We start from the raw sequence: 22264 nt of genomic DNA, 5'->3' as shown, positions 1-22264 counted from the left end.
CAGCCAACGTTGGCCCAACGTTGGGCCGCCGGTCAAAATGACGTTGGGCCAACGTTGATAGCCAACATTGGCCCAACGTTGATGGCCAACGTTGGATTACGTCTGTTTTATTCCTCACTATACCTCCCAGGCAGCCTGAAATGTTTGTACCAAGGTAGTTAAGACATCAGGTAACAAGCAATACTTTCTGCAAGTTAGATTCACTCTGAACTCATTCCATGAAAGAACATGCCAATTAAATGCGCTCTCTTCTGGCAGGGTACCTCGGCATACATAGTTTGAAATAGGGCCAAGAAAAAATTCAAAATGTTTTAAATTACACGTGCAATTTGGTGCTATAATATTTACTTTCCAAAACCATTTTCAAGACTATGTGCAAATTGTTCACAAATGTTTCAACACAATTAAAAGATAAATGATTTTCCCACAAGTTTGCAAATTAAAAACCATCAGACAATAAGCCTGCCACAAATTGAAACGTTTAATTTTTCTTGGCCTTACCCCATACATTCAGCATTAGGGCAACGCTGAGACAAGCAAAATAGTCCATGCATCGGATGTCCTATGATCAATATACTTGATCTATTAAAAAATATGATAACAGCAACAAAATGACAATAGAATTCTGGTTTCGGTGACCTTTATTTATTTGTTACATGACAAATCAGAACTTGGGCTGAGTGGTTGAGGAGCCTTTTCAATCCTCAGATGTCAGAAGAACTTATCACAGGGATGATCTTCAACTGTATCCACGGTCTCTCCGTGTGCCTTGGTAACTGAATAAAACAATGACACAATTATAATAATGATAAGGCAAGGGACATTTTTTACATACAAAATGGTTGCCTTCCCCTAAATAATAATTTGATGTATGAAAAAAAGTTTCAGCAGTGCTACCTCCACCCATCCAAGTCATAAAACTGTTAAAAACTGCTAAAACTGGGAAGGTAGCATAGACAGTAATACCATGATGTTCTTGAATCATAGATAGGCAGAAAAGCTATTAACACTAAATGAACAAGAGTAACGACTCATTCATTTTTCAAAGTTTAAAACATAGAAAAAGCATAATTATCAAAATCAAACTTTGCACTGCACATCAAGTTATAGGTCTCACAAATGTTGAAGAAAATAATTCTAAGTTCAAAACATGAAACAAATCATATTTTTTTCTGAAAATACACATATCAAAATCAACATTTTCACTGTACCTCTTTTATTAGTATAGAAAGTGTTTCTTAAATTTGGAAAGAATCCATGCAGCAGTTCTCAAGTTAAAGGTCGCACAATGTTGAATTAAAAAACAAACATTTTAAGTTCAAAACATGTACAAAAATTATATTGTTTAATAAAATACACATATCAAAATCAACCTTTGCTGTGCATCCCATTTTTTAATATAAAAGTGTTCGTTAAATTTGGACAGAATCCATGCTCTCTAGTAGATCTCAAGTAATAGGTAGTACAATTGTTGAAATAAAAAATATTTTAAGTTCAAATCATAACAAAAGCTATATTTTCTTAGAAAATACACTAATCAAAACCAAACTTCGCACTGCACCTCTCCTGTGGGTGTAGAAACTGTACCCATAATTGGAAAAGAATCCATGAAGTAGTGTTCAAGTGATAGGTCGCACAAAGGTTGAAATAAAAAGAAATATTTGAAGTTAAAAACATTTAAAGAATCTTATTTTTTCAGAAAATATACATATCAAAATCAAACTTTGCACTGCACTCAGACAAAAAAATGTCTTTGGAAGGAAGGTCGGACAGATAAACTTGATCACCCGCCCTTTTAGATTGGGGGTGTAATTAAATAAGAATCATCTAAATTTTTATTACTGAAGATGTTTGAATATATTATTGCATCATGTATACCTTTCTGGCTGTGATGTGATGTAAACAAATATGCTTCCACAATACTGTAAACTCCACCTGAAAGAAAAATAGAAACCTCAAAGTATCACATTCTCAAATAAATCAGTAGAGATAAATCTGATTTACTAACAGTATGATGTGAGTGGTGTTATTTTGGGCAAATAGTTTTATCAGCCAATAGAAATCAACTGTAATTATTCAAAAGCAATAACTTTACGTTTCTGCTGTACCTCACAAACTTGTGATCAAGTAAAAAATAATGCAAAATAGCATGCATATGTTGGCAAAGTTTCTAAAATCTGATGTGAAAAATAAACAAATAAATGAAAAATATATATTGCCAAATAAAGAGTTCCAATGTTGGAAGCATGAATGTTGAATAAGATTATGAATTGACCTTCCAATAAGTAATAGAAGTGTTAACACTGGTATTAAATTAAAATCGTGATTTTAGATTCTATTTTATTTTAAAAATATAAATATGAATATTTTCCATATAAATATGCCATGATATCTAAGTTCTAACATTTACAAAGATAGTAACGTTGGAAAAATTAACAAAATGCGATATCGGAGACAACACCAGATGAAGCTGAAACAGCTCTGTAAATATTTATTGAAATATATTATTCTCAATCGGAAATGATTTCATGACTATTTCGAACCCAATCTAATCCAATACGTTCCCTTCGTTCTAACCATTACTCCCCCTTCGTTCTAACCATTACTCCCCCGCGATATGCACAAATAAAAAAGCGATTATGCCATTATCAATCCCTTTCAAATAACAACAAACACAATCCCACGACCACTGATTTGTGATCGAAAACTGAACTCGCGATGTTGCCGACAACAGGGGAAAAGCTCCGTACACTGATCAGTAGGAGTCTGCATGGTATTATTTTATCATGTACACGGAATGCTTTGAGTTTTGGAAGCCTCGTTCTGAATTGTTCAGTTTAGTTGATCTTTTTGACCGTAAAATTGCACAAGCGAGAACGAAATTGACCTTTTCAGTTGAGTTTGCTTGTTATTTTTAAACTTCCACGTGAATAGAAACAACCAGTATTCATTTACAAATACCACAGTCAGTGTTTGTTTAGGTTGTCATGTGGTCGCTCGCTGTCCGGTGACCACCAACTGTTAGAAACAGCTGAGATCGACACTCCATCTGAACTTACGCGACACGGTGCACATTTCTTTGCACTAACTTGTCCTCACGATAACGACAAACTTTATGATACGGACAAGCGCGACTTTTTTTTGGGTGTGCTAGTAATAGTAAGCTAGTAGACATATATTCCTATTTGGCTTCGAGTCATGAAGTTTGTGGTGTTTTCAATTTCTGGAAAATAATTACTCGTGTTGATATTTCTGAATGAACAATGGTTGTTTTATTCTCGGGTACTGTTTGTACATCATATTAGATATTGATTAAACACTTACCTCTATATATTCGAGGAAAACAGTATTCCGATGATCGAGCCTGTGCTTGTGTCGCGTCGTCTGCTCGTTGAGAGGCGCAAAAAACGCAGCGCCCTCTCTGTGAAGCTGTCAATTACGAGTAGCGCCCCTTGGAAATAATTTCCGAAATGCGACCTAACGTTGTAACAACGTTGGGCCAACGTATAAAATCCGACCGCGACACTGCCAACCATTGCCGACGTTGGGCCAACGTCTGAATGCTATCTGGGTTGTACTTTTCACAAAACAGTGTCATCGTAATATGCCAAAATTCTGACACCAAATAATGCAAATCAAGCATAGTATTGTAGCCCGTGTCCAAGCTTGGCACAGCTTGTAGGGCCCATGAATTAATACAGGATAATGCCTGCCAACACTTGGGTTAACCATGATCACTTGAAAAAATCAATAAAAAAGCATTTGTCCATTCTTAGCTCACCTGAACTTTCAGTTCCAGTGAGGTTATGACATGGTGCAGTACCCCTCGTGTGCCTGTCTGTCAACTAGGATGTGTCCACTGAGTCAGCCAGCCTTAATGTTGGAAAGTAGGATCCCGGCAATGATGTCTCTGAAAGCTTCCTATGGAATAGCAATCCAATTATAAACATGGCCACCACATTGAAAACATGTTTTTTGCCTTTTCTCAGTCACCTTTACATGTATCAAAGGGAAGTTCTATCTCATTGAGGTACCATATTTTCTTGAGTATAGTGCACACTTTTTTTCCAAAAAAACACAGCTGTGTTGAAGGGGGTGCGCCTTATACACAAATTAATGAGTTTTGATCTTTTTTCCCTCATGGAAAGACATTACCGTGAGCACGTAACACCGGAAATACTATGTCAACAAATCCATACTGAAGCAAATTATTCATGTCTGGCTATGAAAAGTGTTCTTTGTATATCTGGTCTTATGTTTGTAACTTATTTCATTAATTTTATTCAAAATTCCTTTTAATATTGTTTTAATTAATTTTGGCAAATCGTGTGTGAAGCGATCGGAAGATCGCACAACTCACATTTATTAACAGCAACCACGGTCAGATTACCGCTATTGACGCCTTAAAACGAACTTAAGTTGACAGAGAATGGATACATATATCATAAATGCCATACTTTGATTCGTTAAAAGTCATATTAGTTTTTGCTGGACGATTCTATGTCAACACGTAATTCACGCGATCATGCGATCACGTGCACGGGAGCCTTGACGGTGACTGGTCAGACTGGTTCCATGTAAAAAATAATACCCGGCAATAACGATCAGCTGCTTCGCTTAGGGTTATTATTATTTTAAATATGTTTAGTAAAAGCTGCATCTAAATTAACAAGATATTGGAATATATTATTCCTGATAAGAAAATAGTTTCAGATACAACTTTTGCCGATCCTTGCATTAAAATACTGTAAAGTTATATCAAAAAAAAAAAAAAAAGCGCATAATATTCAAATTTCTTTTTTTCAAAAATATTGAACCCGCTAGAGGGGGGTGCGCACTATACTCAAGAAAATACGGTATGTGGTTTAGAATCTACCATACACAGGAAATCTTGAAATCAAAGCAAGCATGAAAAAAAATGTGATAAATGCGAGTGGTCTTCACACGCATTAATAATTTTGCATTTATGTCACCGAAATGACTATCAACAATAAGACAGCCTCACTGCACACTTTGGATAGTGGAAACACCACCTTGAATATAAACACAAAAATGGTTTATTGAGCAGCAGTTGTAACAAGCATATACCAATGTCATTCAAAGAATAGGAATTACACAACAGGCATCCGGTGAGTTATCACTGGTGGCGTCAATATTTCTACCCACTTGTGTCAAGCTTGTTAACACCTTCTCCGCATACCAATCAGTGAACTGTTGTTGGTTCAATTATTTTATTTCCTTTGAACTTCCTTTAAGGTCAGTCAACAGAGTTAACATATATACTGTGTGTTGTTTTTAGGAAATCACTGTTTATTGTTTTTACGGATGTGTTCCACTCAGCACTATTAAGTGGAGCTATTTGCTGTTTGATTGGATTTAGGTAAGGTTGGATTAAGGTAAGGATATGCATCATTCCACTGGGGATGGGAGTTGGGGGAGTCTTATTGATATTGAGTCACATTTTTGGCTAGGGATTAGCTGTCGCATTAATTTGGAGACTCATTAACTTCCAGATTTACAGTACATAATACTATTTGTGATGTATTTTGAAGTTTAACCCTGCTATGGCCTTTGACCTGAAATATGCCTATGATTGGAAGTGACAAATATTGGAGCAAGTGGATCAGCCTCTCAGTAATATTCTTAGTAACAGAAACAATTTCAGAGACTCATAATTCTCTTTTGAGAATGTTGCTTGATATTCATTAACATGATATGAGGTTGACGTTTCTATGGTGTCTAACTGCAAACATCAAGTTGAAGTTAAGCGGTTTGTGTTTGTTGGCACTGTGTTGACCACCGACATGTATGACAGATTCCTTAGGCTGGGTGGACACATGTAGCAGGTTACTGGGTGGCCAGATGTAGCAGGGTGCTGGGTGGAAACATGTAGCAGGGTGCTGGGTGGCCAGATGTAGCAGGGTGCTAGGTGGACACATGTAGCAGGGTGCTAGGTGGCCAGATGTAGCAGGGTGCTAGGTGGACACATGTAGCAGGGTGCTAGGTGGACACATGTAGCAGGGTGCTGGGTGGCCACATGTAGCAGGGTGCTAGGTGGACACATGTAGCAGGGTGCTAGGTGGACACATGTAGCAGGGTGCTAGGTGGACACATGTAGCAGGGTGCTAGGTGGACACATGTAGCAGGGTGCTAGGTGGACACATGTAGCAGGGTGCTGGGTGGACACATGTAGCAGGGTGCTAGGTGGACACATGTAGCATGTAGCAGGGTGGACACATGTAGCAGGGTGCTAGGTGGACACATGTAGCATGTAGCAGGGTGGACACATGTAGCAGGGTGCTAGAAGGACACATGTAGCATGTTGCTGGGTGGACACATGTAGCATGTTGCTGGGTTGACACATGTAGCAGGGTGCTGGGTTGACACATGTAGCAGGGTGCTGGGTGGACACATGTAGCAGGGTGCTAGGTGGACACATGTAGCAGGGTGCTGGGTGGACACATGTAGCAGGTTACTGGGTGGACACATGTAGCAGGGTGCTAGGTGGACACATGTAGCAGGGTGCTAGGTGGACACATGTAGCAGGGTGCTAGGTGGACACATGTAGCATGTAGCAGGGTGGACACATGTAGCAGGGTGCTGGGTGGACACATGTAGCATGTTGCTGGGTGGACACATGTAGCATGTTGCTGGGTGGACACATGTAGCAGGGTGCTGGGTTGACACATGTAGCAGGGTGCTGGGTTGACACATGTAGCAGGGTGCTGGGTTGACACATGTAGCAGGGTGCTGGGTGGACACATGTAGCAGGGTGCTGGGTGGACACATGTAGCAGGGTGCTGGGTTGACACATGTAGCAGGGTGCTGGGTGGACACATGTAGCAGGGTGCTAGGTGGACACATGTAGCAGGGTGCTGGGTGGACACATGTAGCAGGGTGCTGGGTGGACACATGTAGCAGGGTGCTGGGTGGACACATGTAGCAGGCTGCTGGGTGGACACATGTAGCATGTTGCTGGGTGAACACATGTAGCAGGGTGGACACATGTAGCAGGGTGCTGGGTAGACACATGTAGCAGGGTGGTGGGTGGACACATGTAGCAGGATGCTGGGTGGACACATGTAACAGGCTGCTAGGTAGACACATGTAGCAGGCTGCTGGGTGGACACATGTAGCAGGCAGGATGTGCATGTGGATTGCAGGTTGGTGGGTGGTGGCAGGGCTGGGATGAGAGATTGGGCTGGAGGCTGTAAGGTTCTCTTGAGAGTGCACTCATGAATAATGTGGAAAGCCTTCTAAGTTGCTGCACTGAATGTGCATTGTTCCATCAGAAAATCAGATATTGTGTATAGCTCTGTAATTAAAATTTCTGGAAAAGCCCATGGTAGGTCAGATTTAGTTTTGTAAGATTTTACATAAAGAGGCAAGAATTTCTCTTTGTGTTTGTTTGTTTGTTTATTGTTTATTCACCTCATTCAGCAATATTTCAGCTTTATTAAGTTGATCTGTAAATAATCAAGTCTAGACCAGACAATCCAGTGATTGACATTAGCATCGATCCACGCTATTGGGATACGATGACTTACATCAACTAAGTCAGCAAACCTGACCACCTGATCCAGTTAGTCACCTCTTATGACAAACATGGGTTTGCTGAAAACCTATTCTCTACCCAGAACTTTACAGGTCTTCTCATAGTGAGTTATGTTGTTAGGGACAAACAATTCTTTCTTGAGTTTTCCGGAAATGCAATATGACTAGGTGTGAAATGAACATCTAGGGTTTTTTTCTGAGTTGGACTTTACCATGAGGATGATTGCATGAGAAGACCTAATGTACTGCTGAATATCTTTTTAAAACTTTGTGGAATAATAAATCAGGTTTTTGTTTTTATTGATTATTTCATGGAATCACTGTTCTTTTTTTTTTTTGTTGGACTTCTGATAGTGGAACTGAAAGCACTTTTGTCATGCCATCCTGGTTGTGAATGGATCCTGTTTTTGTCACTTGTATGGAAACGACTTGAACAAACTGTTCAGTATATTGTTTCAAGTTCAGAAATGACTCAATCATATAAAGCATATCCCTTTGATGAGTTTCAGGCCAATTGGCAATACTAGAAGGTTTCATTGAAGAGATCCTCAACCCGCCTTGTTTGTGAGCAAATTGTATTGTGTGTAACACTAGGGCAGTTCATGACTACTGGGCTCAGCAGAAGCAATATCATACTTTGACATGAGTCACTTGTAACATCCTGGAGCTAGATCAGAAATGGAAACAGGATCGTGGAGCGTAGTACCTCTTTACCACATGAACTGTACATGTAAACAAGGTTAGGGCATCCTCTCAGTAGTAGATAGAGGACAACAGAAGCTCTGGGATAGAATAGGTCTCCAGTGACCCATGCTTGCCGTAAAAAGCAACTATGCTTGTCATAAGAGGCAAATAACATGATTGGGTGGTCAGGCTCGCTGACTTGGTTGATGCATGTCATCGTTACTCAACTGCGTGGATTGATGCTCTTGATGTAACTGAATATGTCTGGTCCTTACTTGCTTATTTACAGACCACTGACTGACACTACTTTTTCAGGATATATAACATAGTTACAAGATAAATTGCAAAGAACAATGAAGAACAAAGTGTGGCTTATTTCACGATAAAATATTGTTCTGTCATGATGTCATTTCTGGAGATTTGAATATGCACTCGCATCTTGATGAAATCATATAGTGGATGACATTATCTTTAAGAGGGAAGTGCAGATAAACGCAGAGGTCGAATCATCGCATCCAATAGTGGGAGAGATATGACAATCGGTATTAGGAGAAAAGGTACAGAAAATTGATGTGAAGATTGAGAGAATATGCTAGAAATACCAAAATTCACCCACCTGCACCCATCATGGCTTATTCTCACTGCAGTGTTTTATTGTATGGTAAACAACTCCCACTTGTCGTTTATTTCTTTAATACAGCCTAGCTGCAAGAACTATTGTTCTCACAACTGTTTCTTTTCCTTGTGATAAAGTACTGTCACACAACCTCTCAAATACTCAAGTTCAAGAATAACATATCAGCATGAATAGTGAACAGCTTGCACAAGTGGCACTTTTCACTTCCTCCTCAAGGCTCCTGACCCAGGCACCTGTGCAACATCTGTGTACATGCAACTCAGTGGCACTGGTGTGTAAAGAGCCTTCACTTCAGTTTCCTGGTCAACACTTATCTTCTTGCCACACCAGTTGAACAACTCATTTCATTTTTTCAGGCATCATGAGGAAGCCATCTTGGAATCCAAACATCTCAGCAACCCCAGATTTGAGCGATGTTGCTGTGACCTTTGATCCACTGTTGCCAGGGGCAGACTATGTGTCTGTGTGTCTGGTGGAGGAGACGAGGACTAAACGCTGCTTCATGGAGAATCGTGTCAACAAGCCACAGGTGAGTCCTACACATCTGCACACTGTGGACATGATGGAAAGTATGCAGCAGCACTGTGTCTGTTGCAGCTACATGTTTCCATGGGTAGCAATGTAGGATTACTGACTTATGTGTGGCTGTGTGTTCATGGGTAGCAATGTAGGATTACTGACTTGTGTGTGGCTGTGTGTTCATGGGTAGCAATGTAGGATTACTGACTTGTGTGTGGCTGTGTGTTCATGGGTAGCAATGTAGGATTACTGACTTGTGTTTGGCTGTGTGTTCATGGGTAGCAATGTAGGATTACTGACTTGTGTGTGGCTGTGTGTTCATGGGTAGCAATGTAGGATTACTGACTTGTGTGTGGCTGTGTGTTCATGGGTAGCAATGTAGGATTACTGACTTGTGTGTGGCTGTGTGTTCATGGGTAGCAATGTAGGATTACTGACTTGTGTGTGGCTGTGTGTCGATGGGTAGCAATGTAGGATTACTGACTTATGTGCAGCTGTGTGTTCATTGGTAGCAATGTAGGATTACTGACTTGTGTGTGGCTGTGTGTTCATGGGTAGCAATGTAGGATTACTGACTTGTGTGTTCATGGGTAGCAATGTAGGATTACGGACTTGTGTGTGGCTGTGTGTCGATGGGTAGCAATGTAGGATTACGGACTTGTGTGTGGCTGTGTGTCAATGGGTAGCAATGAAGGATTACTGACTTGTGTGTGGCTGTGTGTTCATGGGTAGCAATGTAGGATTACTGACTTGTGTGTGGCTGTGTGTCGATGGGTAGCAATGTAGGATTACTGAGTTATGTGCGGCTGTGTGATCATTGGTAGCAATGTAGGATTACTGACTTGTGTGTGGCTGTGTGTCGATGGGTAGCAATGTAGGATTACTGACTTATGTGCGGCTGTGTGATCATTGGTAGCAATGAAGGATTACTGACTTATGTGTGGCTGTGTGTTCATTGGTAGCAATGTAGGATTACTGACTTGTGTGTGGCTGTGTGTCGATGGGTAGCAATGTAGGATTACTGACTTATGTGTGGCTGTGTGTTCATGGGTAGCATTGTAGGATTACTGACTTGTGTGTGGCTGTGTGTTCATGGGTAGCAATGTAGGATTACTGACTTGTGTGTGGCTGTGTGTTCATGGGTAGCAATGTAGGATTACTGACTTGTGTGTGGCTGTGTGTCGATGGGTAGCAATGTAGGATTACTGACTTATGTGCGGCTGTGTGATCATTGGTAGCAATGTAGGATTACTGACTTGTGTGTGGCTGTGTGTTCATGGGTAGCAATGTAGGATTACTGACTTGTGTGTGGCTGTGTGGTCATTGGTAGCAATGTAGGATTACTGATTTGTGTGTGACTGTGTGTTCATGGGTAGCAATGTAGGATTACTGACTTGTTTTTGGCTGTGCGGTCATGGATAGAAATGGCAACAGGAATAACCTTGTTATTTTATTTGTAGTATTTTGGTGACATGTGGTCCTATGCACAGGTCACAGCTAGGTCACAAATCAGGTAAAGTTTAGCACCGTTAGTCGCGAAGAGTCCTTAGATGGGTTACCGCGTTTGGAAGCTTGGCTCCTGAGAGTGTCTAGGGCTTGGGTCCTGCCCCAAACTGAGGCACATGTGGTGTCTCCATGGACAAGTGACTTTGTTCGAAATGTGCCTCTTTTCACCCAGCAGTGAATGGGTACCTAGTAGGAACAACATGGCAATGTAGTTGTTAACCTTCTAGCACCTAACAGGCAGCTTAGCTTGTATACTCCCCAGGGAGCTGAGTATGAAGGTTGAGTGCACACTGACCCACTGACCGGGGTAATAATATCTAAGCGCTAACAGCATGTTTATGCATGGAGTACAGTGCCATATTAGTCATTTTTATCTCTTTTTATAGAAAAACACAAAATCTTTCTTTCAGAATCACAAAAGGTTTACTGATGTTCCTTGCAACAAGACCTACAGAGTATGGGTAAGCCTTACTCATTTATCAGTCAGACTGGAGATCTACACTTCACAGAGAGTCTTCAACCACCATCACTTTTGGCCTTCCTCTTGCATTAAGCTGCCCTTTATTATCCCCTGTTACAAACAAGAAGGGGGATATAGGAATGGGTGCTGTCACGTTTTGTTTCCTGAGCAGAACTAAAAAAACATGAGAGATATCTGAACGTGAAATGGTGCTTTTTGATAGTTTGGGATTTTAAAAAAAAATATTTTTTTAGTCTCCATGGCAAAGACTTTTATTTTACTTTGACTGAAAATGGCGTTAGTGCTTGTTTCTGGAGGGCTAATGCCTTGCACACAACCGGACATGTCATATTGGCTGAGGATATGAGTATTTAATAGCGTTATTAAGAACGAGGTTGTTTGTATCAAATTTCATGTTGGACTGCATGATGATTCTGAATCATTTCATGATGCAAAGATCTATTATTTGTAGTCTGTGTGTTGTGTTTTCAGATCTGCTCATTTACTAAAGCTAAGAAGAGCCTGTAGTCTGTGTGTTGTTGTGTTTTCAGATCTGCTCATTTACTAAAGCTAAGAAGAGCCTGTAGTGTGTGAGTTGTTGTGTTTTCAGATCTGCTCATTTACTAAAGCTAAGAAGAGCCTGTAGTGTGTGTTGTTGTGTTTTCAGATCTGTTCATTTACTAAAGCTAAGAAGAGCCTGTAGTGTGTGTTGTTGTGTTTTCAGATCTGTTCATTTACAAAAGCTAAGAAGAGCCTGTAGTGTGTGTGTTGTTGTGTTTTCAGATCTGCTCATTTACTAAAGCTAAGAAGAGCCTGTAGTGTGTGAGTTGTTGTGTTTTCAGATCTGTTCATTTACTAAAGCTAAGAAGAGCCTGTAGTGTGTGTGTTGTTGTGTTTTCAGATCTGCTCATTTACTAAAGCTAAGAAGAGCCTGTAGTGTGTGTTGTTGTGTTTTCAGATCTGCTCATTTACTAAAGCTAAGAAGAGCCTGTAGTGTGTGTGTTGTTGTGTTTTCAGATCTGCTCATTTACTTAAGCTAAGAAGAGCCTGTAGTGTGTGTTGTTGTGTTTTCAGATCTGCTCATTTACTTAAGCTAAGAAGAGCCTGTAGTGTGTGTGTTATGTTTTCAGATCTGCTCATTTACTAAAGCTAAGAAGAGCCTGTAGTGTGTGTGTTGTTGTGTTTTCAGATCTGCTCATTTACTTAAGCTAAGAAGAGCCTGTAGTGTGTGAGTTGTTGTGTTTTCAGATCTGTTCATTTACTAAAGCTAAGAAGAGCCTGTAGTGTGTGAGTTGTTGTGTTTTCAGATCTGTTCATTTACTAAAGCTAAGAAGAGCCTGTAGTGTGTGTGTTGTTGTGTTTTCAGATCTGCTCATTTACTAAAGCTAAGAAGAGCCTGTAGTGTGTGTTGTTGTGTTTTCAGATCTGCTCATTTACTAAAGCTAAGAAGAGCCTGTAGTGTGTGTGTTGTTGTGTTTTCAGATCTGTTCATTTACTAAAGCTAAGAAGAGCCTGTAGTGTGTGAGTTGTTGTGTTTTCAGATCTGCTCATTTACTAAAGCTAAGAAGAGCCTGTAGTGTGTGAGTTGTTGTGTTTTCAGATCTGTTCATTTACTAAAGCTAAGAAGAGCCTGTAGTGTGTGTTGTTGTGTTTTCAGATCTGTTCATTTACTAAAGCTAAGAAGAGCCTGTAATGTGTGAGTTGTTGTGTTTTCAGATCTGCTCATTTACTAAAGCTAAGAAGAGCCTGTAGTGTGTGTTGTTGTGTTTTCAGATCTGTTCATTTACTAAAGCTAAGAAGAGCCTGTAGTGTGTGAGTTGTTGTGTTTTCAGATCTGTTCATTTACTAAAGCTAAGAAGAGCCTGTAGTGTGTGTTGTTGTGTTTTCAGATCTGTTCATTTACTAAAGCTAAGAAGAGCCTGTAGTGTGTGAGTTGTTGTGTTTTCAGATCTGCTCATTTACTAAAGCTAAGAAGAGCCTGTAGTGTGTGTGTTGTTGTGTTTTCAGATCTGCTCATTTACTTAAGCTAAGAAGAGCCTGTAATGTGTGAGTTGTTGTGTTTTCAGATCTGTTCATTTACTAAAGCTAAGAAGAGCCTGTAGTGTGTGTGTTGTTGTGTTTTCAGATCTGCTCATTTACTAAAGCTAAGAAGAGCCTGTAGTGTGTGTGTTGTTGTGTTTTCAGATCTGCTCATTTACTAAAGCTAAGAAGAGCCTGTAGTGTGTGTGTTGTTGTGTTTTCAGATCTGCTCATTTACTAAAGCTAAGAAGAGCCTGTAGTGTGTGTGTTGTTGTGTTTTCAGATCTGCTCATTTACTAAAGCTAAGAAGAGCCTGTAATGTGTGAGTTGTTGTGTTTTCAGATCTGCTCATTTACTAAAGCTAAGAAGAGCCTGTAGTGTGTGTGTTGTTGTGTTTTCAGATCTGCTCATTTACTAAAGCTAAGAAGAGCCTGTAGTGTGTGTGTTGTTGTGTTTTCAGATCTGCTCATTTACTAAAGCTAAGAAGAGCCTGTAATGTGTGAGTTGTTGTGTTTTCAGATCTGCTCATTTACTAAAGCTAAGAAGAGCCTGTAGTGTGTGTGTTGTTGTGTTTTCAGATCTGTTCATTTACTAAAGCTAAGAAGAGCCTGTAGTGTGTGAGTTGTTGTGTTTTCAGATCTGCTCATTTACTAAAGCTAAGAAGAGCCTGTAGTGTGTGAGTTGTTGTGTTTTCAGATCTGCTCATTTACTAAAGCTAAGAAGAGCCTGTAGTGTGTGTTGTTGTGTTTTCAGATCTGCTCATTTACTAAAGCTAAGAAGAGCCTGTAATGTGTGTGTGTGTGTTATGTTTTCAGATCTGCTCATTTACTAAAGCTAAGAAGAGCCTGTAATGTGTGAGTTGTTGTGTTTTCAGATCTGCTCATTTACTAAAGCTAAGAAGAGCCTGTAGTGTGTGTTGTTGTGTTTCCAGATCTGTTCATTTACTAAAGCTAAGAAGAGCCTGTAGTGTGTGTTGTGTTTTCAGATCCGCCCATTTACTAAAGCTAAGAAGAGCCTGGATGATTGGATAAAGGCCCCAGAGTCTTTCACCATGGCCTGCTGTGAGTTCGGCTTCTATGGCCAGTCATATCACACTTCCCATGTCTAGAAACACTTCCTTCCTTAGAGTGCCCTAGATAGTCCTTGTGTCAAAGATCAAACTAAGCTTTAGACTCTAACACTTTCCTTACAAATAAACCTTTAAACAAGTCCCCATCAATACTAACTACACTGTCTCCTCTCATCCCTCACCACTAACCAGTCCCTCCTGTTCCAAAATATCTGATTCTAATACATTAGTAAGTGAATAGCTTATCCTCTACAACATCACTTCCCAACCCATTCCATGAGGGATACCATTACCATGTGGTGTTGTTGCTTTTACTGCTCTTAGAATGAAATTGGATCCCCCTCCTAGCACCGTGAGGTGGACCATGCTAGCTAGATGGTCAGTGCCTAGTGTGAAGCTGATACTAGGTGTCAGCAACCATATTGAAGCTATCACTTCAATCAATCACTTTAATCATTATGGATTTGTCAATTAATGTAGAAGGAGTTATGTGTCATGCATGTTTTTGATGAACTAGCTGCCTTGTTCATAACTTTACTTTAAAACTTTTCTAAGTATCCACAAAACTGGTGAACCTTAGCACCTCCTGCTGTATTTGATGAAATTATTTTGGTTCAAAGTCATACATCAATCTTTGCAGTTGTAAAATATAGACAGTATATTTGCAGCACCGCCTGTGTCATCACTGCCACCGGCACCATCATGGACTGCAGAACCACCACCGGCACCTGGCATCATTCCAGTCATTGTCATATGTACCCTTGTCCTTTGTCTGACTATGGCATCTCTTGTCTTCTTCTGGCTACGTAGAGGAGGTGAGTTAGCCACACTCATAGTAAACCTTGTAAACTTAAAATCATTTGAATGTTGCACCCCTCACTGTCAGGCATGTAGAGTGGGGTGAGTTGACCACACTCATAGTAAACCTTGTAAACTTGAATCATTTGAATGTTGCACCCCTCATTGTCAGGCATGTAGAGTGGGGTGAGTTGACCACACTCATAGTAAACCTTGTAAACTTGAATCATTTGAATGTTGCACCCCTCATTGTCAGGCATGTAGAGTGGGGTGAGTTGACCACACTCATAGTAAACCTTGTAAACTTGAATCATTTGAATGTTGCACCCCTCACTGTCAGGCATGTAGAGTGGGGTGAGTTGACCACACTCATAGTAAACCTTGTAAACTTGAATCATTTGAATGTTGCACCCCTCACTGTCAGGCATGTAGAGTGGGGTGAGTTGACCACACTCATAGTAAACCTTGTAAACTTGAATCATTTGAATGTTGCACCCCTCACTGTCAGGCATGTAGAGTGGGGTGAGTTGACCACACTCATAGTAAACCTTGTAAACTTGAATCATTTGAATGTTGCACCCCTCACTGTCAGGCATGTAGAGTGGGGTGAGTTGACCACACTCATAGTAAACCTTGTAAACTTGAATCATTTGAATGTTGCACCCCTCATTGTCAGGCATGTAGAGTGGGGTGAGTTGACCACACTCATAGTAAACCTTGTAAACTTGAATCATTTGAATGTTGCACCCCTCATTGTCAGGCATGTAGAGTGGGGTGAGTTGACCACACTCATAGTAAACCTTGTAAACTTGAATCATTTGAATGTTGCACCCCTCATTGTCAGGCATGTAGAGTGGGGTGAGTTGACCACACTCATAGTAAACCTTGTAAACTTGAATCATTTGAATGTTGCCCCCCTCAAAACCATGTAAATTTGCCCTGAATGTTTTCAGTCAAGTGTTTATTGGTTTGGTGTGTTTCAGCGGTTGTGCCTCTGCTGGAGAAGTGTCTGTTCTGCAGGCCCCGCAACACTTCCCAGCCAGAACCGGTCAACAATGAGGGTAGGCAGTGCTATGTCTCCATGCATAACTGTGTCCATGTGCGTCCATCTCCATGTGTGTCAGTGTCCATGTGTGTCTATCTCCATGTGTCTCTGTGTCCATGTGTTTCTATCTCCATGTGTGTTTGTGTCCATGTGTGTCTATCTCCATGTGTCTCTGTGTCCATGTGTTTCTATCTCCATGTGTGTTTGTGTCCATGTGTGTCTATCTCCATGTGTCTCTGTGTCCATGTGTTTCTATCTCCATGTGTGTTTGTGTCCATGTGTGTCTATCTCCATGTGTCTCTGTGTCCATGTGTTTCTATCTCCATGTGTGTTTGTGTCCATGTGCGTCCATCTCCATGTGTGTTTGTGTCCATGTGTGTCTATCTCCATGTGTCTCTGTGTCCATGTGTTTCTATCTCCATGTGTGTTTGTGTCCATGTGTGTCTATCTCCATGTGTCTCTGTGTCCATGTGTTTCTATCTCCATGTGTGTTTGTGTCCATGTGCGTCCATCTCCATGTGTGTTTGTGTCCATGTGTGTCTATCTCCATGTGTCTCTGTGTCCATGTGTTTCTATCTCCATGTGTGTTTGTGTCCATGTGTGTCTATCTCCATGCATATCTTTGTTCATGTGTATCTATATCCATGCATATCTGTGTCCATGTGTGTCTATTTCCATGTGTGTCTGTGTCCACGTGTGTCTGTCTCTGTGCATGTCTGTGTCCATGTGTGTCTATCTCCATGTGTGTATGTCTCCATGCATATCTGTGTCCATGTGTGTCTATTTCCATCTGTGTATGTGTCAATGTGTGTCTGTCTCTGTGCATGTCTGTGTCCATGTGTGTCTATCTCCATGTGTGTCTGTCTCCATGCATATCTGTGTCCATGTGTGTCTATCTCCATGTGTGTCTATGTCCATGTGTGTCTATCTCCATGTGTGTCTGTCTCCATGCATATCTGTGTCCATGTGTGTCTATCTCCATGTGTGTCTATGTCCGTGTGTGTCTATCTCCATGTGTGTCTGTCTTCATGGGTGTCTGTGTCCATGTGTGTCTGTGTCCATGTGTGTCTATCTTCATGTGCATGTGTCTGTCTCCATGTGTGTCTATCTCCATATGTCTCTCCATATGTGTCTATGTGTTGCGGTCTCTGTGTGCCTCTCTCTGTGTGTCTATGTGTTGCCATCTCTGTGTGCCTCCCTCCATGTTTATCTCTGTGTTGCCATCTCCATGTATGTCTGTGTCCATGTGTGTCTGTCTCCATGCATATCTGTGTCCATGTGTATCTATCTCCATGCATATCTTTGTCCATGTGTGTCTGTGTCCATATGTCCGTGTGTGTCTGTCGCCATGCATATCTCTGTCCATGTGTGTCTGTCTCCATGTGTGTCTGTGTTCATGTGTTGCCATCTCTTTGTGCCTCTCTCCATGTGTGTCTCTGTGTTGCCATCTCCGTGTCCCTCTCTCCATGTGTGTCTATGTGTTGCCATCTCTGTATGCCTCTCTCCATGTTTGTCTATGTGTTGCCATCTCCCTGTACCTCTCTCCATGTGTGTCTATGTGTTGCCGTCTCTGTGTGCCTCTCTCCATGTGTGTCTATGTGTTGCCATCTCTGTGTGCCTCTTTCCATGTGTGTCTATGTGTTGCCGTCTCTGTATGCCTCTCTCCATGTTTTCTCTGTGTTGCCATCTCTGTATGCGTTTCTCCATGTGTGTCGGTGTGTTGCCATCTCTGTGTGCCTCTCTCCATGTTTGTCTCTGTGTTGCCGTCTCTGTGATCCTCCCTCCATGTGTGTCTCTGTGTTGCCATCTCTGTGTGCCTCTCTCCATGTTTCTTTGTGTTGCCATCTCCGTGTGTCTCTCTCCATGTGTGTCGGTGTGTTGCCATCTCTGTGTGCCTCTCTCCATGTTTGTCTCTGTGTTGCCATCTCTGTGTGCCTCTCTCCATGTTTCTTTGTGTTGCCATCTCCGTGTGTCTCTCTCCATGTGTGTCGGTGTGTTGCCATCTCCGTGTGTCTCTCTCCATGTGTGTCGGTGTGTTGCCATCTCTGTGTGTCTCTCTCCATGTGTGTCGGTGTGTTGCCATCTCTGTGTGCCTCTCTCCATGTGTGTCTATGTGTTGCCGTCTCTGTGTGCCTCTCTCCATGTGTATCTATGTGTTGCCGTCTCTGTATGCCTCTCTCCATGTTTTCTCTGTGTTGCCATCACTGTGTGCCTCTCTCCATGTGTGTCTCTGTGTTGCCATCTCTGTATGCCTCTCTCCATATGTGTCTCTGTGTTGCCATCTCCGTGTGCCTCTCTCCATATGTGTCTCTGTGTTGCCGTCTCCTTGTGCCTCTCTCCATATGTGTCTCTGTGTTGCCATGTCCGTGCGTCTCTCTCGATGTTTGACTATGTGTTGCCATATCTCTTTGTGTCTCTCTCCATGTGTGTCGGTGTGTTGCCGTCTCTGTGATCCTCCCTCCGTGTGTGTCTATGTGTTGCCATCCCTGTGTGCCCCTCTCCATGTGTGACTACCTCCATATGTTGACATCTCCGTATTTCCATTCTTGATATCAATTTACCTTATTTGTAGCATTGTAAAAATAAATAAATATCTAAAGGAAAATTTTTCTGGGATCAATTCATACTTTGAAATAAATATACTGTTAATGAAGATTGCTATGAACTGAGATGATGGGAGGGTTTTGGATGCCATGTTGTTCCAGCAGTTGTTTAGAACATGGTTGTGTTGCAGGTTGTCATTGTGTCTTCCCAATCTACTACCCCGAGAGTCCTGCATACACACAGGCAGTTGCAGAGCACATCCGCATCCTCCACCGGAAGTACGGTCTCAACATCCAGTCCTATGATGACCAGAGGGAGGAGCTTCTCCAGGACAAGTTTGCCTGGATCAATGACAGACTGAAGACAAGTACTGTGTTGATCTACTATTCCAAGAATCTGATGGAGATGGGAAGAGAGGGAGATACACTGGAGGGCCACAGCACATTTGGGGATGTTGCTCACTACGCCCTACACAGACTCAACATGCTCAACCTGGCTGGTCAGTCCATTGTCTCGGTACATGTTACTTTTGATGATCCTGAGAGATATGGCATCCAGAACATCATCGGTCTGATTGAAGAAGAGCCCAGTGGGAGCCTGTACCTGAACCACTTTGATACACTTGTCTACAAACTGACCTGTGGAGAAATGCAAACCTTGAGTATGCCAAGTGAGGAAGAAACTCATGATCTCCGCATGTACATTCATCAGATGTATGGTAGAGAGTACACAGGGGAATTCCACCAAGCAGAGCCAATGATCTCATCATCACTTAGCAAAAACTTGCCATCACAAGACTTTGGTAGTACAGACAGTTGCCATGGAAGCATGGTGCCATGTTCCAATCAATGTCATTGCCATGGTAACATGTTCACCAATCCACACCATCAGAATTTTGGTGATCAAACACAGTTATCTCCCCTGTTGGGTTGCAATGAAAATACAACCTCAAGTGGATATGATTCCGGATCCATAGTACCATTCCACAGTGGAACCTTCTGTGAGGGCATGCAGTGTCAAAACAGGTGTTCTAACGACCTCTCAGGTCACAGGCATTGTGGGGATCAGAAGTGTTGTCATGTCCATCCTGTTCCATCTGACTTTGGGCAGTGCTGTAATGACCAGTGTAAGGGCGTTGATGCAGGCAGCACATATACTCTGGAGTTGGATCATCTTGGACATTCTCGGCCTCTTCAGTTCATTCCTCCAGAGGTGCCAAGCTCGAATGCTAGTCTCACACATATACAGCAAGAGTTTGTGAATGTCAACAAACAAAATGGATATTTATGATCCAAATGTTACAGTCATATGTATCTGAGCAGACTAAAGGAGACGAGCTGCTATTGTTTTCTGTTTGTAATGGCCTCCTGTCGCTGCCATTTTTTTGACATCATGAAATTTTCATTCATTCCAGGATTGTGATATTGTTCTGCATAATATTGCCCAATGAATATATTGCTGTAAATGTTACAGTTGCTCTTATTTTGGTCTGGGTCTTTTCCACTGTCATTCCACCTCAACAGGTTGTTAGCATGATCAAATTCAAAATGACCCACAGACATGTCAGGCGGAGTCCCAAACTAAGTAGATTTCATGTGACTTTTGTATAAGGTCAAGGTCACTGAAAGTGATTCTTTACGTCATTTATGCTAGCTAGTTCAGAGACTGTCTAGTATCTGATATTTCTAAAAGCCATGCTGAATATTCATATCATTATGTTTGAGTTACCCATTGGTACTACAACCATAATTATGTCACTGTGACCTACTTTGCATGACAAATTCATGTCAATATTGTTACATACTTGTAACAGGTTTCGATATGAGTTACAAATACTAGTGTAATTGTAATCATCAATCTCTTAGTTTAGAAACATGAACAAATGATGTGTGTTCTGATGGTGCTGTATCACTGCAAGTAAGGATTTTAGTGAGGTCACGATTGCCTACTTCTTGTACTTCTGTTCAAAGTAAACAAGGAAGAAGATTGTGATTTCTGTGGTAGTGTCAGCTTGATATTCATAGGTTGTATGTAATATAAACAGAACAGAATGTCCCAGATATTAATTTTGCTTTTAGAATTCAGAAAATATAATATTTGCTGGGTCTTCATTAGTGTGTGGATGATGATGGCTTGTTTTGATTTTGGCTTGTGAGAAATGATGTCTCACACCAGAGACTAATATCCAATGTCAGTTGATGTACTATTTCATTCAATGTCTTGCCCAATATCTGCCATGGTATGTCATGAAGACAACTGAACATAAGGTAGTGTGACACTGCAGCTAAACACTAGGTAGAGTGACACTGCAGCTAAACACTAGGTAGAGTGACACTGCAGCTAAACACTAGGTAGAGTGACACTGCAACTAAACACTAGGTAGAGTGACACTGCAGCTAAACACCAGGTAGTGTGACACTGCAGCTAAACACTAGGTAGTGTGACACTGCAGCTAAACACTAGGTAGTGTGACACTGCAGCTAAACACTAGGTAGTGTGACACTGCAGCTAAACACTAGGTAGTGTGACACTGCTGTGTGCAGCTAAAAACTTGGTAGTGTGACACTAAAGTGTGCAGCTAAACACTTGGTAGTGTGACACTGCAGCTAAACACTAGGTAGTGTGACACTGCTGTGTGCAGCTAAACACTTGGTAGTGTGACATTAATGTGTGCAGCTAAACACTAGGTAGTGTGACACTGCAGCTAAACACTAGGTAGTGTGACACTGATGTGTGCAGCTAAACACTTGGTAGTGTGACACTGCAGCTAAACACTAGGTAGTTTGACACTGCAGTGTGCAGCAGAACACAAGGTAGTGTGACACTGATGTGTGCAGCTGAACATAAGGTAGAGTGACACTGCAGCTAAACACTAGGTAGTGTGACACTGCAGTGTGCAGCTGAACATAAGGTAGAGTGACACTGCAGCTAAACACTAGGTAGAGTGACACTGCAGCCAAACACTAGGTAGTGTGACACTGCAGTGTGCAGCTGAACATAGGGTAGAGTGACACTGCTGTGTGCAGCTGAACACTTGGTAGTGTGACACTGCTGTGCGCAGCAGAACACTAGGTAGAGTGACACTGCTGTGTGCAGCTGAACATAAGATAGTGTGACACTGCAGTGTGCAGCAGAACAAAAGATAGTGTGACAATGCAGTGTGCAGCTGAACACTAGGTAATGTGACACTGCTGTGTGCAGCTGAACACTAGGTTATGTGACACTGATGTGTGCAGCTGAACAAAAGGTTGTGTGACACAGCAGTGTGCAGCTGAACACTAGGTAGTGTGACACTGCTGTGTGCAGCGGAACATAAGATAGTGTGACACTGCAGTGTGCAGCTGAACATAAGATAGTGTGACACTTCTGTGTGCAGCTGAACACTTGGTAGTGTGACACTGCAGTTTGCAGCTGAACATAAGGTAGTGT

At 41.6% G+C, this 22264-nt stretch overlaps 1 protein-coding gene and 1 long non-coding RNA gene across 2 annotated transcripts in view; one reads left to right on the top strand and one right to left on the bottom strand.

The window, feature by feature from the left end:
* Positions 1 to 20591, top strand: part of LOC139445610 (uncharacterized) — a 138247-nt gene extending 117656 nt beyond the window's left edge. The window contains exons 6-11 of the mRNA XM_071226773.1: positions 9232 to 9404; positions 11311 to 11361; positions 14365 to 14440; positions 15117 to 15263; positions 16230 to 16307; positions 19026 to 20591. Coding sequence (XP_071082874.1) covers positions 9232 to 9404; positions 11311 to 11361; positions 14365 to 14440; positions 15117 to 15263; positions 16230 to 16307; positions 19026 to 20125 — 1625 coding nt within the window. The 3' untranslated portion in view covers positions 20126 to 20591. The remainder of the gene's footprint in view (positions 1 to 9231; positions 9405 to 11310; positions 11362 to 14364; positions 14441 to 15116; positions 15264 to 16229; positions 16308 to 19025) is intronic.
* LOC139446719 (uncharacterized) lies at positions 640 to 3530 on the bottom strand. Its single transcript, XR_011651927.1, has 3 exons — positions 3325 to 3530; positions 1879 to 1935; positions 640 to 776 (listed from the first exon to the last, which is right to left on the bottom strand). It is a non-coding gene; the product is annotated as an uncharacterized lncRNA (long non-coding RNA).
* Positions 20592 to 22264: the final 1673 nt, after the last annotated feature.

This window comes from Haliotis cracherodii, unplaced genomic scaffold (assembly GCF_022045235.1).
Source record: "Haliotis cracherodii isolate W230 unplaced genomic scaffold, xgHalCrac1.p SCAF_6, whole genome shotgun sequence".
NCBI classification, from domain to species: Eukaryota; Metazoa; Mollusca; class Gastropoda; order Lepetellida; family Haliotidae; genus Haliotis; species Haliotis cracherodii.
The sequence above is the reverse complement of the archived record's forward strand: the minus strand, read 5'-3'. Positions and strand labels throughout refer to the sequence as shown.